We start from the raw sequence: 19103 nt of genomic DNA, 5'->3' as shown, positions 1-19103 counted from the left end.
ACAGGGGTATTTATAGGATTCAGGGCTAGGTTTGGGTTTTGGGGTACAGTGGTATTTTTAGGGTTTAGGGATAGGTTTGGGGTACAGGGTATATTTATAGGGTTCAGATGGGTTAGTGTTTAAGGGTGTTGGGGTATTTTAAGGAGTAAGGGTGGGTTATGATTATGGGGTGCAGGGGTATTTAAAAGGAGCATGGTGGGATTAGCACACAAAATGAGACATGGCATGAAGGCCGGAACGTACCACACGCCCCCAGCGTTTGTCACGCCTCCAGCACACGCCCTCAGCACAACGCAGACACGCCCACAAACGACTACTTTGCTGGCATGGTTCTTTTACCTTTTAAATGTATATGGTGGGCGTCTGCATAGCCTATGTCCTTCTGCTGCAACTTTCCAACGCTGTATTGGGTGTTGTGATTGGTGCTGTGGTTCCTGAGATTACCCGCCTCAAAGGTTTGGGCTCTCTTTATTAGATTAGTATGGATAATTACACATTAAAATATACATTTAATACACACAACTGGTTGAGGTATGTGCTGTAACATTATTTCTATCTTAAAAATATTTATAATATATTTACATTTTACATAATTGATTGCAATTTTTTTTTTAAAATAGTAAACTATAATAATTTTCTCTACTTTTCACAAATGGAGATCTCCACTTAAGTTACTAGTTTTAGGTTTACACGCCATCCTGTTCGTATTGGACCGAACGTATCATTGAACGATATTATTCACGAGTGAGAAAGTATATTGCCAGAGCAAAGACTGCCACCTGGTGGAAAAATAGTAAAAATGGATAGATCGCTTGATGGCTAATCTTTGCAATTACATAGGTATACTTGGAGCCGATCATCTTCTAACTTCACATTGTTAAGAAAGTAATCCGGTTGACAAATTATGAATGCAACAAGCGGTTTTAAAATGTAAAGTCGTGATTACATTGGGCCCCGGAAAAGTGACAGAAAACCAAATTCCCCAAGGCATAAATTAAATAAAATACACTACAAAAAGTGTTGTCCCAGAATACAACAGCAGCAGGTAAAGCCTTGGGGTGAAATCGTAAATTACAGAGTAAAGAGCGTGGCCTGACTTTAGATTAGGAGGGACGATTTTGATCGAGATAACATTGAAACTCCGAGAAAAACACAGGTAGGTAAGAACTAATATGGCTTGGCTTTCAGGAAAATACATTTCAATGGGGACCTTATATAAGACCAGTAACTGAACTTCTGGGAGCCCAAAATATATTCGAACAAAATCTCTGCCCTAAGCTAACTGCCAAAAATGTAAAAATTAAAGCAAAGGAAGAAGCTACGCACTACCAAGACCAGGAAAAAGAGCAATACCCATTTAGCCCCAAGAAAATGACGCTCAAAAAAAGACCAAAAAACACAGTTGATGGACAGAATGTAGAACAATGTCATACATTCACCCCAGTACAAGGATCTGGGCCTAAATCCATCGTATTTTTACACTCCACACCACCCTGGGTTAGACATTGGCTATATGCAAATCAGCCTTGACCCTATGCCTCATGGGAACAGTCCAGTCCGAACTACCAAGCCATGTCTTTCCCAGACCGGAATCAAGCATCCAAGGACCGGTTTCTGGCTATCCGCCTTCATCAGCCTCGATAGCTTGACCCCATGAGGCACAGGGTCAGAGCTGATTTGCACATAGCCAGTGTCTAACCCAGGGAGGTGTGGAGTGCTAAAAAACGATGGATTTAGGCCCAGATCCTTGTACTGGGGTGAATGTATGACATTGTTCTACATTCTGTCCATCAACTGTGTTTTTTTCTCAAAAAAAGACAGCATGAGGATGCGATGTGGGCTAATTCCCTAAAACTAAATAAATGTGAACGCTTCAAAGATTTTACTGATGAGCATTATCGATTGTGTAACTTTAGGCAGGAATCTTTGATGCACATTATTTGTCTGTCCCAGACTTTAAATGTTTAGGAGTTACTGGTTAAAGCCAATATTTCCGTATTTAGGTATGTGTAATAAAGCAGTAAGGGCATGCTTGAGTGGCTCAGATGTGCAAATCTCAGCCATGCTTCATGCACCTCGGACAGTTAAAAGAGGCTGCTGCCTAGTGGTCCTCAAGTTAAAACAGATGTTTATCGAGTAATGTTACATTTTACATTTCTCTGGTAGAAGTACCCTCAAATTAAATAAATCTAGTGGGCTGGAATAACTGTAAAGCATAAGGTTCTTTAAGAAATTGACCTGACTGATAAGTAAGATTTGATTAATTGTGACATCACCTGATTTTGCATGGTTTTGAACTGTTTAGGCATTTTGTGATGCATTGTAATGGTTTTAAATAACTAGAAACAATAAAATATCCATCTAGATTGATTCATAAAAATCTGCTCTGAATCAGATAAGTGCAGGCTATCTAGACATTTTTATAAACCCTCCAGGGTAAGATCAAACATTATTACGTTGTCTGCATACAATAAGCAGGATGAATTTCATCCGCCTAAACTTTTTTTTGGGGGGGTAGTTGGGAGGGGGAGAATACCCACAATATGCATAAACAACAAAAGGAAGAGAGACCATGGTCCCCTCGCAGTGACACTTGATACCAATTGGAAAGGAAGAGGTATGGTGCAGCGGCCAAGGCGGCTGACTCCGGAACACAGGGCCTCAGTTCGATCCCCGGTGCCACCAGCACCATGTGACTCTGGGCAATCGCTCTGGCCGGGCAATCTTTCAAGAGGTACCTGGGCGCTTTACAAATGCCGATATTTCATTTCAAGTACAAGTTTGAATGGCAATAATTAATCGCATTGAATTTTGAGGAATCTTTGAAGTTAATCATTTTCTCCACAGAATGATCTGTTCAAATGATTGAATGCAGTAGAGAAATATCTAAAGGCCAAATAAATCAACTGACCGATTGATTACATATTTTTCGTTGATTGTCATATACCAATATTATCTAACAAAGAACTGTTAACCTTAGAATCTGTTTGCTCAATTAGCATTATGTAATTCTGTCATCCAACATTGAAGATGTCCTTTAATAGTTTGTTCAAATATTTTCTACTGCATCAAACAGTGCTATTTGCCTATAATTGCAGGGTGAACAACACCATCGCTTTATGTATCAGAACTATTATGCTACCAGCCCAGGAAGTTGGAATTTCTCCAGAATCAGCAATTGGAGAAAACCAGAGAAAGTGAGATCAGAGCAATGCTGCCCATTTTATAACTGGTATAGGGATTTCATTAATCTCCCCCCCACCCCCCGCACCCCTCCCAGAAGATCTGGCTCAGAATAAATACTTCAAATTGTTTTGTAGAAAATGTACCATATTCATCACGGGTGGGAAAGTATTATGTAAGATGATCTTAGAATGGTTTTGAGTGTTAGAAACAAAGATTTATTAGATGATGCACCTAATGTTGATAGCGAATAGGCATGGGTTCAGCCACCACCCCGTTTCGGCATTTTTCTGCAATTATATTCCAATATCTGAATATGTTTTTGAGACCATAGTTCAATCCAGGGACAGTCTGCCTGAAGACATTTATAGGCAATTTGACTCCTTGTTCTTTTTAAACTACTGATAATTTTACCTCTGGTTGAGGAAAAAAACAGTTTTCGAATAGTCCATCTTATAGATAGTGGTCCTTGACAATGAAGAGGATTTTTTTTCAACATTGTGTGTGATGTGCTGGGTACTGTAGGTGAACAAATAGCCAATGCATCTTTAATCCCTGCCAAATATGTTGAATGGGATACCATTCCCATGTTGAATGGGAATGACAAGCGTTCTTGCTCTTTCACTAATCCCTAGATTTCCAGGTTTGAGGAAAGTGTGGGCTTTACTTCATGCGAAAAAGCACCTTCCCTCTACATTTCAACTTATTCCTCCTTCATCTCATGACACTATCCTAGTGGTGAACTCCTGCTGTCCTCGTCCTCAATGTTCGACATTTGTTGTTAAACTTCATATTCAACTAAGTTAGCACCCACAGAGGCACAACACATACAGTACATTAGGATCATTGCCAGGACACTTCACAAATAATGAAGAAATAAAAAAAGATTGATGCCAGTTTGAAAAATATTTTACACTCCTGACTGTAGAAGAGTGAAAGTATAAACAATCAAGTTGGATGAAAAACACTAAGCCAGAAAAAAGAACTAAACCTCCAAGGTGCTTTTTAGTCCAAAACAACTGGATATGGAACCTGCTGGCTCCATAAAAGAGCAGTCAACTTTCCCACTTACCATTACTACTGTCATGCTGCATTTCCCCTTAGTTTCTTTCAGTTTTACTTTATTTCCTGGCAAACGTTTTACGGCAATGTAGATTTTTTAAATTTACATTTGGGGTTGATTTGTATATTCCGTTAATGCAACAAACAACTCAAAACAGGTAGCCTGGAATAGGCAACAGTTTTTCACCGTCATTTAAAATTGCTCAAGTACACCTTAATAAATGTTTATATATTTTTTTTCAAAATTATTCTGAGATTGTATCAATAAAGATCCTGTGATCCAATAATATTGTAATATGAAAATGCGTACCCTTAATCACTCTTCCATATTTAGCAAAACTGCCATTTCTTGTGTATTTTTATTGACCTTACAAACGAGTGGGAAGAAATTTCGTAGGAAGCTAGTATATAGTCTTCATCATCCTATCACACTAACATTTTTACTTCATTTTCAACAAGTTTCTATTCACCTCCTACTTCTTATTGCAAATGCTTTTAAGAGTAGCACTCATTGCGTTTTCAACTTAACTTTAATAAGCTCTTGTTTAGGACCCAAAACTCGTGCTAAAACCATGGGTCATTTTTAGTTGTCTGAATTGGACCTAAGAGGGTACTTTATAAAAATGTACCCGTCTCCGATAAATTGAGAACCAGTTCAAAGCCCAGTATAACGTTTGAAAATGGGCATATATTCCACATTACTCGTGGTTCATTCGGATTCAAGGTGCCCTACCTCTGTTCCTCCCCTCCCAGAAATACCTTGAGCAATACAAGATGACCAACATCACACAGGATTGTTACATAGTCTCACATCACAACTTCTGGTTTGAAAGTTTAACCACTTTCATCTTTCTTTGCTATTGGACAAGGTAAGCAAATTGGAAAGCAGATTTCACATTTTATATTTTAGTACTGTTAAAGAGCAGAATAATATTAAATAGAATCTGCAATTTATGATGTGCACATATGGAACTGCCCCTTGTTAATTATAAAAATAGATGTTAATACTGACCATAATGGTACTTATTTTTGGCATACACAAATAAAGATCTGAATGAGCGCATCCACATTCAAACATGTATGGCACGGCTAGCGGAGCCAAACATTTTGGATTACTTCATTTTTCAACAAAGATATTGATGGTGCAACACAGATCTTGAGCACAAAATCATCAAGTTGACTGTTCTATCAGTTTTAGGGGTTTGACTGGAAATGTTCTTTTAGATTATTTTTATTATCTTCACAGAAGGCTGAGACATGAAAGGGTCTGGGTTGATACAAAAAGCAACCCTAATCACAAAATATATTTATATGTCCTTGAAATCCACCAAATGGCAATCGAATGATTGAGATAGATTTTACATGTGAGTTGACCAATCAGACTTGTCATTTACCTCCTCTGTAGTAGCTTTGGCATCGTAGGCATCATTGACGAAGGTCTCCGCAGTGGTAAGGCTCTCATCAGGATCATACTCCATCATAACTTTTCTGGTCAGTGTAGTAGATGAAGCTGTGCTTGACGTCCTGCAATTGTACCACAATCGTTTTAATGTTACAGACCAAAGAGACCAGATTATGCTATATCCTAAATTCTCACATATTTCACACCCATTAAAACGAGGGACAGTGGACCAAGCAGTGTCGCTGTACAAAAGCAAGTTGAAGTGGGAATTTATTCGTATGACCATCAGACTGGTGCTACAGGTTTAACCACACTCATACAGTTACTTATGATGTGTTTTTTGGGTGGTTAGGAGATGCTTATTTCCTACACACGGTTGCAAATAATTAGAAATGGCTAACGATCAAGGCTATGAAGAGTGCACTTCATTAGGTATAGGTTGGTTTGTCATGCAAGCCCTGATATTTTGATAGCAACTGGAATGCTGTACTGCATACTTTCATAGAGTAGAACAAAGTTAACATTTCACATGTTCTCATCTTGCTTTACATACATTCAAACATGTCTTTGGGATTGTAAAAGTGTTCTACAGGTACAATTTGTTACAGATGTACAATCTGGTTTATTCCTAAGAGGTGTAATTTATCTACCATGCTATAGACTTGCATCACTGACATACTAAATCATGTAAAGGTCTGATACAAACAATAGATTAAACTGAAATGTTTGATTATATTTTTTTAACTGCTCAAAACAGTAAAATACAGGTTAGACATCTCTAGAGTGTTTTTAGATGAAATATCATGAAAATCAGGAATGAGTTATCTACAGTCTGACAAACCCAACACCAGCCATTCAACAAATATAAATTGCTTTGCACTACGAATGCTGAAGATTGCCAGTTCCACAGCAGACTAAGATCTGTTAAGTTATAATAAACTAGTCAGTTTCACCCATCAGATCTATATTACTGTGCATTTACTTGTAGAAAGATATTCTATTGTAATGTGGCATTTAACAAAGATTAAGAATGCAATTAAAATTACTTCTTTCCATTGGTATTATCTTAGCCTTTCTGGCTCTTTATAAAATTCCCAAAGAGGTGTTAAAGAAACCAACAAAAACAAAGGGATTAAGTTTTCCGTCCAAAAATGCTTTCGGATTATGCTTTTGCTATATAAAATACTATTATGAAGACACCAGCTTTCCATGAAGATTACGTAAAAATGCCTGACCGCACCAGAGTGGCAAGACAAGAAGGAACTCTTACAGTAAATCTTTAGTGAGAACTTGCTGGGTATGCATTTGGCTAAATGGATATCAAAATCAACCTGAATGCTACTCCAGAATAAAGAAAAAACCTTTCTGAAAAAGGAAGTGTAAAAGTAAAGTCATTAATGCACCAAAAGTGTTTTGTTTTTAATCAGTCTTTTTCTTAATTTGATGTGGTATTTTGAGGGTAACATTTTTTTTGCTCTGATTGTCAAGGACAATCAGAGTGATCCGATGGTAGATGCCTTATTCCCATTCATGAACCTCTTCACTGGGGAAAAAACATAAATGAGAAGGAAATTACCAGTTGAATATCAGAGTAGAATTATGCCAGAAAATCAATGCATTACTGACCTTGCATTGGACTGCTTAAAACTAAAGCACCATACATTCGTAGAAGTCCTGTTCAAGTGGTTTTCCCACAACTCTTCTTTGTGCACTTTAGCACAGCACCATGCCTCTAGTCGGAGGAGTGTGCCTACATCTCCGTCAGAGAACTATCTTAGCCCCATTTTTCTTGGAAGCTGGAGCAGCCCAATAGGGAGCAGGAGCGACTGTCAATACATTAAGAGGCAGGAAAAGCATTTGCACGACTCTAGATATAGCGGTCGCGAAGCCTTATTTGACCAGCTCTCCAACTATCCTCTATAGCCCAAAATTTAAAGCTCAGCATCCTTAGTTATAGGGCCAATACAGGTGTTACCCATTTTTTGGGGGTTTGTGTTTTCAACTTTGGGAGCCTGAAAAAGAGGTACTGTGTAACCTCCCATGGTATCTGTGGGGCAAAGGGAGCACTCAATCCCTGGATACTGCCCCAAGCACCAGAGCCTGAATGAACTGCGCACCTTTCAGTGCACAACCCTGTCTGATACAGGAAAATCCTGTCATGTTACACCAGTACATGAAACAAACAGAGCAAGCTTCAGGCATACACGGGAAACAGCTTTTACAATGCTGTCAGTACAACGCAGTGCCATTACAATACAGTCAGTAAGACGACCACGTTTGTTTGAGTAGTACTATTTAAATTGAGTTTGGTCTAGTTTTATGATATTATTGCCTTTCAGGAGACCTGGTCCGTGAGTACTATTTTTCGACCAGGTTATTTGGCCTTCGGTAAACCAAATATTGCAAACTCTAAGGGGCGACCTTCAGAGGATTAACGGTGTGGGTAACACAGCAAGCGGGCCTCCAGGCTGAAGAACTTGGGATTGATAACCCAGACATGCAGGTTCTTAAATTAAATTCTGAATACGACCCTGGTCTATGCTAGAGGCATGGCCGGAGGGAAAGCCTCACCGACCATCTCTAGCCTGGATCATTTTATTAAGTCAATGGAAGGGACAAGTAACTGGGTTATTGTGGGAGATTTTTAATTGTACGTTTGAGCCCCTTGGTCTAGAAGACGCTAGTCTTACTAGCGATGCGGATGCAAGTTGAGGAGTTCCGTCTTTAACTCTCCCCCCAATCAATAAATGGACGTAGGCAGTATTACAATAAAAAAGTTTGACAATGGAGGTGGGCTCCGGGCTGTCAATGGGAGAACCACATTGGATGGTAAAGGTCATCCCACCTTTAATAATGGGAGAAGTAGCAGCAGAATTGACTACTATCTTATTAACTTAGAATTGTGGTCAAGATTGAAGGATATGGAGGTTTTAAATAGACCAGAGAGTGATCACAACCCATTGTCATTGAGACTAGAGGTTAAGGGTCACCCACTGGGGAGGGGCGGCACGGAGATTGCTACGGCAGATGTTATGTCTCTCGACTGCCGAAGACTAAAATGGGCACATGTATCTGAGGATGAGGGCACAGATAAGGTCCACTCTTGAAGAGTCTCTTGTAGCCCTATCCCTTCTTGACTCCAGCGAGGCTAGCCTTACAACCCTTACAGAAGTCCATGAGTCCCTGTTTATTAAGCTGAAAACCTATTTCACAAAAAATATAAAAAGATTTAATGTGCTCCCCATCCATAAAGCCGCAAAATGGTATGATGGGGCATTCAGGTTAGCTTTCAGACAATTGTCCCAAGCAATAAGGGTGGGATCTACGCAGGAGATAAGGGAACTCAGGGCAGATTACAAGACCACTCAATTTAGGGCAAAGAAGGCTTATGATGAAAATAGATGGAGGTACTTCCTAGACGCAACCATTGGGAAAAATTGGTGTTGGTTTTGGCACTTAATAAAATGGAGCAACGGTAGTGCTGGCCTGGCTCCTGTTAATAACGTTCCCCCAGAAGTATGGGTCGCACACTATCAGGCCCAATTTTCATCGCCCGAAGACTGTACTGGGCACCAACCCTATGTAGAGACAGACTCAGCCCTATCCTTTACACTAGGGGAAATTGAGAGAGCCCTTGATGGAGTGGCTGCAGGCAGAGCACCTGGACCGGACTGTAGTCCGGCGGATATGTATATAAATCAGATCGGGAAAACTGGCTAAAATATATCCATATCTTTGTAAATGGTTTGGCTAGAGGCGCCCCCATTCCAGAATCCGGAGGTGGGGCTGAAATAATCCCCATTTATAAAAAGGGCAATTGCGCCTGTCCATCTAATTACAGGCCCATAAGCCTTATAGACACTCTTCAAAAAATTGTGGCGAGATTAGTGCTAAGTAGGGTAAATGGGTGGATTGATTAGAACAAAGTACTATCCACTTATCAAGCAGGATTTCGTTCCCATGTTAGCACTATCGACCAAGTCTTTAGATTCATTTTGATATACTGGAACACAGTGGTCTTAGCAGGGGGGACACTATGCAGTATTCATAGATCTCAACTCTGCTTTTGACTTAATTCCCCGCCCTAAGGTGTGGGATACCCTGAGGGAAGCAGGGATGCCTCCTGAGATCTTATCTTATTGTAAAACTACATGAATCAACATACGCCCAAGTACGTTGGGGTCAGCAGGGTGAGTTAACAGAACGCTTTCCTGTGAGCAAGGGAGTAAGGCAGAGGTGTTTTGGCCCCCACCCTTTTCTCTTTGTTCATAAATGATACCTCACACTACACTGAATATCCCACGGATGCACCTACTCTTGAAGGATCCAGAGTACTGCTTTTTAATGTTTGCAGACGACACTTTAATTTTGTCCAATACGCAATCTTGTCTGCAACGTGCCCTTGATCGATTCATCTTGTTCTGCAATGACCATGATTTAGTAATTATCGATAAGACGAAGTTCATGGTCTTGCACAAACACAAAGTATTGAAAGCTGGAGTGGAAATGAATGCGCCCCTGGAACAAACTAACTCCTTTGCATATTTGGGTGTTACTTTGGTGAAACGTTTGAACTGGAAGCCACAGTTAGTTGTATTAGTCGTAAGGCATAATCAATTAGCAGGAGCCCTCTTAAAAGAATTCCGGTTGTCTCAAACCAAACCAGTGGGACCAAGGGAAGGTTAGAGCTTCAATAATTTATGGGGCGGAACTCTGGGGGTTCCAAAATTTAGCTCTATTAATCTTAGCCCAGAATAAGTTTGAGGGCACTGACCGGCCTTCCTCAATCTTCGCCTCTGAGGCCTCTACTTTTAGATTTAGGATGTATTTCCTTTGAGGAGGCAGCGGGTTTTAGACCACTTGCCTACTTGCGAAGACTTTGGACTACCACGGAGCTTGCACCCTATGCAAGAGCTGTTAAGTTTATTAGAGAAGCAGACAAGTCAAATAAAATCTTAAATTGTTATTAGATATGGGCCTCACTCACATGTGGGAGGACCCGGAAGGGAATTTATTCCAGTCCAAAAAAGATTTGAAAGCCTTCTATAGGGACAAGGTTTATGTAAAGTCTCTGTCCTCAATTGCTAGTGGCTCCCTAGCATGCCTCTTTCTAGATTTTAAGTGTGAGTATAAGTTTGAGGCCTATTGGGACATCATCACATGTCCTGGTGATAGAAAACTCTTCCCACCAATTTAGATTGGGAACACTCCCCCTAAAATCTTTCACTAATAAGTAGGGGGATGACCGGGATACAAAATGTGATACTTGTTTAACTGAGGATGAGACTTTATTGCATGTCCTGTTTGTGTGCCCTGCTTACAAGGGCCCTCAACAGAAATGGCTCAAGCTGGTTTGTAGAATCCTTCGTACAAGAAATTTTCAAATAGCCCTGCGTATTCTAAAAAACGGAACTACTGAAGTCATGGTCATTTCCATGTCTAAGTTCCTAAGCTGGACTTGGGTCCTTAGAATAAAGAACTTGTGAGGCAATATGTAACCTGTTTGCTTATATGTTGGTGTTCCCACGTCCCCCCCCCAAAATATTTACTTTAAATATTGGGGGCTATAATTAAGCCCTGTGCAATTCTGCCTTAACACCCTTTGATTTTGAATTCTCCCTTTTTAAACAATCATTGCTTTAAACAGATTTGGGATTTTAAAGTGATATGCTCTTTTAAAAAAATATATATATTTTTGTATGAGATTTTATGTATTTTATATCAGATTGTACTGTTTATATGTGTCTTATGATTGATTATGATCGAATTGAGTAGTACCATCACCAGAGACAGAGGTTATAAATAGGAATTTGTGAATCCTGTTACTTTAGACCAGAATGTGCATGTATGCATCTCCAGTGCTCTCTAGTTACTGCACTTGCACAGTTAGGACGGGAGAGAACATCTCTAGATAAAAGTGGGTTTCAGAGGAGTAACCTTTGTATCGAAGACAATAGGTGGAGAGGTGGAGATATATCAACTCAGGTGGATAAGATTCTTGCCCTCCTTTTATGGACCAGAACATGCCACAACTCATCTTAAAAAAACATGTTTAACCTGAGAGGGTAAACGTTGAGGATGAGTAGAATAACTGGAATAAAGAAGACTTATTACATTATTTTAGCCTAGCAATTAAGTTGGCCAAGGACTAGAGTGCTAGAATAATTTCAAATTGTGACCATATACCAATACAAGAGCATGACAGTTTATAGCATCTTAGAGGCATCTCACAGCCCTAATATTTAAGAGCTTGGCTGTTTGGAGATCAAAAGCAGCATATATTTCATACCATGCAGCCTGAACTCTCGAGGTAGGTCTTTAGGGAAAGTGACAGCTGATATTTAAATCATGGCAAAAAATTGTCAATTACATCTGTGTACCCGTGGAGCATTATCCATGCTGCAAAAAAACAGGTCTCCCACTGATAGTTGGCTTTACCTCAAATCCCACTTAGGAACTGACTATTTTGGTAAGACACATCCAATCCCTAAACAGAGAAGTTTGGTCATGAGATTCAAACATAACGAGCATATGTGTGGGAGACTCTTCTAATTTCAACTAAGTATGAGCTCACAGAGCATAGATATTGGTGATGCCCTACACGTGTATCAGGATAACATAATTAACTTTACCAATTGTGGCCCCGATTTGAAGTTCGGCGGAGCGAAATTACATTGGATTTCACTCAGTTCAGAGTGGGTAGTTTTTTTCAGATGTGGGAGAACCTTCCCTGATTGTTCTTGCAGGTAATTCCCACAAGACAAAAAAATATTGTATGAGGCTTTGGCTGCAGCACCAGCCAAGCTTCACTCCCATTTCGTTTTTTTCTTTAAAGGTGGAGACACAAAGGTATCATCTGCTAGTTAAAAACCTTCTCCTTCCCTCCCTTATACCCAAATACCCACCCCAGGTCCCAGCAAACATTTACCACATGCTCAGAAAAGATGGAACAAGTAAGCGTTAATACCCCATGGAATTGTGAATTGCATGTCGTTTTACCACAGGAAAATAAATACTGGTCCTACACGGAATCCTCATTCCAAGGGGTTTTATTCATTATTGCATGGTACAGGTGTATGCGATGTGACCGTTCCCCAGGTATATGCAGCTTGTAATTAGGCCCAATGTGCGCAAGTCCCTTAAATGTCAAGTAGAGGTCACATTGTAATGAAATTAGCTAGGGTGATTTAGTATAGTGCCAGCTGCATTTAATGTTTGAAAAACACTTGGGGTCAGGGGTGGGAGTAATGCTCTGAGGGATACAGGCAGCCATAAAATGGCATCAACATCCACCAAGGGCTGAATGAAAGACTTAAATTAAAGGCTTGACAGAAGTCTTCGTGTCCAGACAGACTATACAAAATGTTTCGAAGATGGACAATGAAAGGATCAATAAGGATGCACCAAAGTCAGATTTATAAATCTTTGGACAATGTAGTATTTCCTTGGTTCACCAGCAGGGTAAACATATCGAAAAGCATTGTTGCAATTAATTACATGTGATAATACACATAGAAGTATTAAAGAATAAGTTACTTACCTTTGGTGATTATCTCTTTGTCGAGTACTCCAACTAAAAATTATTCACCTTTAGAATATCCCCAGGTTTCAGAATGGAACGACAGAATCCTTTAGCAATGCTCCAGCACACAGGTAGGTGGTGCCCAGATGACTCCCTGGGCATTCTACTGCCCCGCAAGTGATTAAACAGAACTGCATACAAGTGCCACTCAAGCATACTGACAAGTTTCTTGCACTTTTGAATGTCATGCAGAGATAAAATAGTGTCTGAGCCAGTGTGCGGATTCCCATTCTGGGGCCTTTTTTTTATATGGTAGAGGCCACTCCATAGAGAAAATGAAACCCGTTGGCTGAGCTGAATGTTCTATTAACATATGGGAAATATTAATTTGAAATAAAGACGTTTCATACAACAAGAGTGACTAGGACTTCATTGCCTGGCGTACACCCACTTACAGCTGCTTTTTCAGGATCTGGGACACAGAGGCATCATGTAACGGTTGGTGCCGGGGTATCAGTGCGCATGACTTTTGAATTCAGGAAACTTGCCTGAGGAGCAAGATTTAAAAATCCGCCATCGAAGAAGGTGTTTTTGTATTCTAATTTAGCTGTATAATTGCACACAACGGAGCCTGCCCATGCTGGAGAAGACTTAAGTTCTCTGCTTGAAGTCCGACGGCTGAAGAGAATATATTATTTCATCTCTGCGAGTAGAAGGATCTGGGTGTGGTTCTCAAACCACAGGTAGTGGTACAATTTTCTCAGGAATATAATGTCCATTCAGTAGCAGCACAACAATTAGTGTGATGAACCACATTAGTAGGAAGAACACTCCTGTAGCAATCCAGAAGAAATACCATGGTTGCATTAGATACCGGTCATGAAGACAATAACAAGCAAGGAGCAGTTTGTGATGCGCAGGGACTGTGGCATGATTCGTGGGGGTTCATAGTAAACCACAGCAATATTGGGGACTGTTGAAATGGTACAAAGTGAAGCACCAGTTTCTTGCATGAAAACTGACAATGTAACACTTGGAGGCACCACAAGCTTGGTAGTCCCAGATTGTTGCTGTACTCTTCTAGGGGGTAGAGCCTTCAGACTAGGGAGAAATTGCAGGATCCGGGGGGTCCGCGCTGATCTTGTCACCTTAGAGAGTCTTCTCTGTTGGCAAATATGACATTTTCGGACATAGTTCTTAGCTTTAGGTAAAAATGGCCAGCAGTATCTCTGCTGTAGCATGGCTACTGTGGCACTTATGCCAGCATTGGAAGGTGCTGACCTCTGATGAGCGCTTTATTTAGATCTAATGTAACCTGCTCCTTCAGTATTACCCGATCTTGCATTCCTAATAAAAATACCAGTGGAGTGCTTTCTGAATTGATGGTGAAAGAATATTTACCAGAGCTTTTTACCATTAGTTGTTGCTTGCATCACTGACTAAATGTCTGCCGATCTTTGTTTGAGGTCGGTTTCTGCTGCTACTTTATAGGTATGAACCACTTTATAAGTATGAACCACAAAAGTCGGCCACACAGTTAATTTAGGGAAAAATTTATTGGTTTTCCATGCACAAAGACGATCTTTCAAAATGGTCATCTGCGAGGGAGCAAAGCGTGCTTCAGCTGCAGAATACACATGTTCTTTTTTAACCAATAGGAGGTACACTGTGCCCCTTACTGTAAACTATGCAAGTGTAGCCTGGCATGCTGCGGACAATTTTAATAATGTGCGTCTTGTTAACTATAGTCTGTAAATAATTTCTATTTTGTATGCCTGCTTGGATTGCTTGCAAGATAGCTGTGGGGTTTTCAGTCCACTGTTTTGCAGAAAACGTGGGAGAAATTTAAGCATGCAAAATTCTTACCTCGCTCTAAATGTGACTAATACGTCCTTCCAAAGTTAAGAAATCCCATCAGGGCTTGTAACATATTTGGAGGTTGCAAGGTATTAATTTTGTACCACATGAAGTCAATAGTTTACCTATCTGGTCCGCCCAAGTCAGGTGTGTAATTAATCATCTGTGACTAAAATGGTGTAAGTATAAGATAGTACCTAGTGACCTGGTTGTTCGACCTCCATAAAGCGTGCTGCAAGTAAGCCAGGACTATATTAGCCCATGGATAATAGTTTAAACAAAAATTGAAGTACACTGAAGGAAAAAGCAGTTAGATACTCGCTTTCAAGCACTATGTTCTGACAGAAAATCCCATTTGAAATGCCCAGGTTTTTGTATTTTTCTGCACCAGATTTGTCATGACACTACTACTGTCAGCGCTTTGACCTGCACAAGAGTAAGTTTACATTTATATAATCGTAGACTACTCTAAATTATATGCCTGGTTTTAAAACAGGGAACAGAGGGGTGTTACTTGCTATACAATAAGGTGCCTAATTCCCTGATATTGTAGCTGGTGAAAAATAGGTTTTATAGTTGTGCTTTGCTTCTGGCTTCAGAGCATATTGAGCCTGTATTTGGGGCTATGACATGTGCAATAGAATGCTTATCCCATCCAGCTTGGTTTCTATACAAGCCTAGTGCTGGTTTAAACTTAAATTGCTGTAAATATTTTCCAGAGTTCTTCAGGTACTAAGTAGAAACATGCAACTCAGTACTTCTTCGCCTTGAGGTGCATCCCTCATTAGGAAAGGATGGAGGCTAACCATTCTCTGCAGGGATGTCTAAAGTGGCAAATAAGTGCTGCCAGAATACTGCAGTAAATTGCACTGTATATCACCCTCAATCTGTTTTTTTACATTCTAAACCCTGTCTGATTGATGCATATATACAGGTTGAGACTCCAGGTAGACATTTAGATCTTACAATTTCACCACCAGATACTCCTGGAGAGCCTGGTGCTCTTTAGTCACCTCTGCTGCACTGATAAGGAGGACTGGCACCCAAGGCCCATTCTGCAGAAGTATCTGTTTGAATGGCATTTTTTTTTAGCTAATTCGGCTTTCTTTTTTTTCTTTTTTTTTTTAAACAGTGCTTTAGAATCAGGATATTTATTTTTTAACACCCTCTCTGCATAACGTCCAGATTCACCTTTCAGTTTTCTATACTTTTTTCTGCAATACTTGTCCGTCAACTTTTCTGTTCTTTAACTGTCGGAGTCCTGAAAAAAACTGGAAGAACAGCAGAATATGGACACCGATCCGGCCTTTTCCTTTTATCATGGTCACTCAAATTGTAACCACCCCTTCTGGATTCCTGAGTTGAAGGAAATCCAGTCCATTTTACTCTCTGCTTTTTAGTTTGATGTTTATTTTCCCTTATCAGAAACCTCCGTCTTACCTTTAGTTTTGAGATTTAGTTTTGCAGCTCATAATCCCAGAGTGTCATGGCCCACAGATGAAGGTTTCTAAAAAAAAAAAATTTTCACACCCGTTCATGCTCTTGAATGTGAGTCACTGTCGACCTCGGTTAAAATAGCAAAAGCTGCCGATTCTCCATGAATTTAACTAAGAATGACTAAGGAAGCACCCCAAAATGTCCCATGAATTACATTACTAAACCAAAGCTGGTAGAGCGCCATGCTCATTTTGTATTAATAAGTCTTGATGAACCATTAACGTGGGCGTACCATGAGTAGTTCTATACATACATGCAAAGTCACTTGTGTAGAGGAGTTTCACTCCTCTACAGGTTGCACCATCCCAAAGGGAAGGCAGTCCAAATTCTATGCTTGTCCTGAGGTGTTGTGTGAGGCTAGTCTGCTTCCAACTGGATGGTCCTATGAGAAATCCAGAAGGTACTTTGTCTTGTTTCACAGGCACCTTGCCCATGATCGCATTTATAGTCTGTGGAGAGATTGTCAATATGGCAATCTGTGCCTGTAGTGCAACTCTTACAGAAGCTTCCATGCCTGTTAGATTTTGCATTACCTACTGTCTGAGTCATCTATACACAGACTGTGTGATTCAATATCCCTATTACAGCAACAAGTAGATTTGAAGGAGCAGAATATGACCAGGTGGCCCCTTTACTACTTAGTGAACCCAGTATGACATTAATGTGTGTGTGTGGTAGTAACCCACCAAACCAGTTCTGCTGTTTATGGTAGGTTAAACGAACCTTCAGGCCGTGCTGTGCTTGATAGCATATTTAACAACAAGGGGTGGTGATGGACACAGTTTCTGAATTAAGCAGAATACTCTCACCCAGTCAAGAGATCAGGGCTAGATCCAACACAGTTTTTTAGCTCACTGCACCATCCCAGCTCAGAACCTGGCTATATGCAAATTAGTCTGTTCCTGTCCCAGTGCATGATGGGAACAGGGCAAACCAAACGACCAAGCCAATTCTTACACTGGGAAGAAAACAAGCTTCCGGGGACCGGTTTCTGGCATTTCAGCCGTCGTCGGCCCGGCTTGCTTGAATCCGGATGGTGCAATGAGCAAGGGACTCACATCTGAGTATACCCTTCCACGCTTAGGGTGGACAAAATATTTAACAACAAGGGGTGGTGATGGACAGAGTTTCTGAATTAAGCAGAATACTCTCACCCAGTCAAGAGATCAGGGCTAGATCCAACACCGTTTTTTAGCTCACTGCACCATCCCAGCTCAGAACCTGGCTATATGCAAATTAGTCTGTTCCTGTCCCAGTGCATGATGGGAACAGGGCAAACCAAACTACCAAGCCAATTCTTACACTGGGAAGAAAATAAGCTTCCGGGGATCAGTTTCTGACATTTCAGCCGTCGTCGGCCAGGCTTGCTTGAATCCTGATGGTGCAATGAGCAAGGAGTCAGGAGGATTACTTCAGTCAATAAATAGAAATCCTGGGAGTACACTACAAAAACTAGACCATCAAGTGACTTAACCACAGCCCATTTTGGTCCCTTAAAAATTCCCCTTCCTGGACTTCATATAGTATCCTTCCCATTTCCCCTGTCGTACTGTATTTAAATAAGCTTTCAAAACAGAGTACCCTGTATTACCTTCAATAGGTCCATATATGAAAGAAAAACATGCTTTCTTGCTGTTGAATAGTGTGTTCCTGAATACATTTATTTGCCATCGCGTTTCAGTGTATTGCTTGTTCACCATTGTGAAAAAGTGAGCCACATTGAAGGTTGCCTCAACTATGCTTTCGGAAGAACTTCGACATTTTATTATTTATATTAGTTTGTGATGCACTATGAATTATTTGAAAATTTTGCAATCTCAAATTACTGCAAGGCCACTACTCAAACATGTTTGCTTGAAACCAAAAGCAATCATTTAAATTGATGGTGGCAACAGGTTTACTTTAAAAAAAGGTTGTTCATTACTGACCAGGAACTCTACCCCATTAGGAACTCCAACCTAATTAGGTCAACCCCCATTGAGATTTTTCCCAATATGAAAAGTTCATGAAATATTGTTTGGTTTCTCAACTATCCTTTGCGACTTTACCATAGTCATTTGTTTCACTGGACTCATGCCCTCCCCCTTGTTTCTTTTTAAGTCCCATGGTTACTCTTCTTGGATATATGATCTATAATGTATTTTTTGTATGGTCCTTGCTATAAGTTCATACAATATTTCAGTGTTTGACTAATAAATATTATCTTAGTTGATTTGTTATAACACTAACATTTTCTGACAGATGGCAAAATCAACTCTGACTGACTGGAGACACAGTCTGGCAGATTAAGCTGGAAAAACGATGGTAAAACTCTGGAGGTTTTCCATGTCTGCACTGAATAGTCAGTGCAATAAAAGTATTGTGCGCGTTCAAGTTGTGCTTTGTGCTTTGCCCCCATTATAGAGGCATGGCTACTAGAACCAGAATAGAAGAAACCAACACTATCTACTCATGCTTGCCACAATCGCTTCTAGTTTTTACTGGTGGTGTTTCCATCCCCAATCTAACCAATAGAAATTCCCAAAACTTGGGCACACTCCTGTGTTTATTACCAAGTGAGCAGATGGAACCATCACAGGA

General features: G+C 40.2%; 1 protein-coding gene across 1 annotated transcript in view; it reads right to left on the bottom strand.

Annotated features, from left to right (window-relative positions):
• LOC147665628 (low-density lipoprotein receptor-related protein 6-like) overlaps positions 1-19103 on the bottom strand; it is a 174911-nt gene that overhangs the window by 37190 nt on the left and 118618 nt on the right. Inside the window, exon 6 of the mRNA XM_086949634.1 lies at positions 5640-5769. Coding sequence (XP_086805760.1) covers positions 5640-5769 — 130 coding nt within the window. The remainder of the gene's footprint in view (positions 1-5639; positions 5770-19103) is intronic.

This window comes from Lissotriton vulgaris, unplaced genomic scaffold (assembly GCF_964263255.1).
Source record: "Lissotriton vulgaris unplaced genomic scaffold, aLisVul1.2 SCAFFOLD_1027, whole genome shotgun sequence".
NCBI classification, from domain to species: Eukaryota; Metazoa; Chordata; class Amphibia; order Caudata; family Salamandridae; genus Lissotriton; species Lissotriton vulgaris.
The sequence above is the reverse complement of the archived record's forward strand: the minus strand, read 5'-3'. Positions and strand labels throughout refer to the sequence as shown.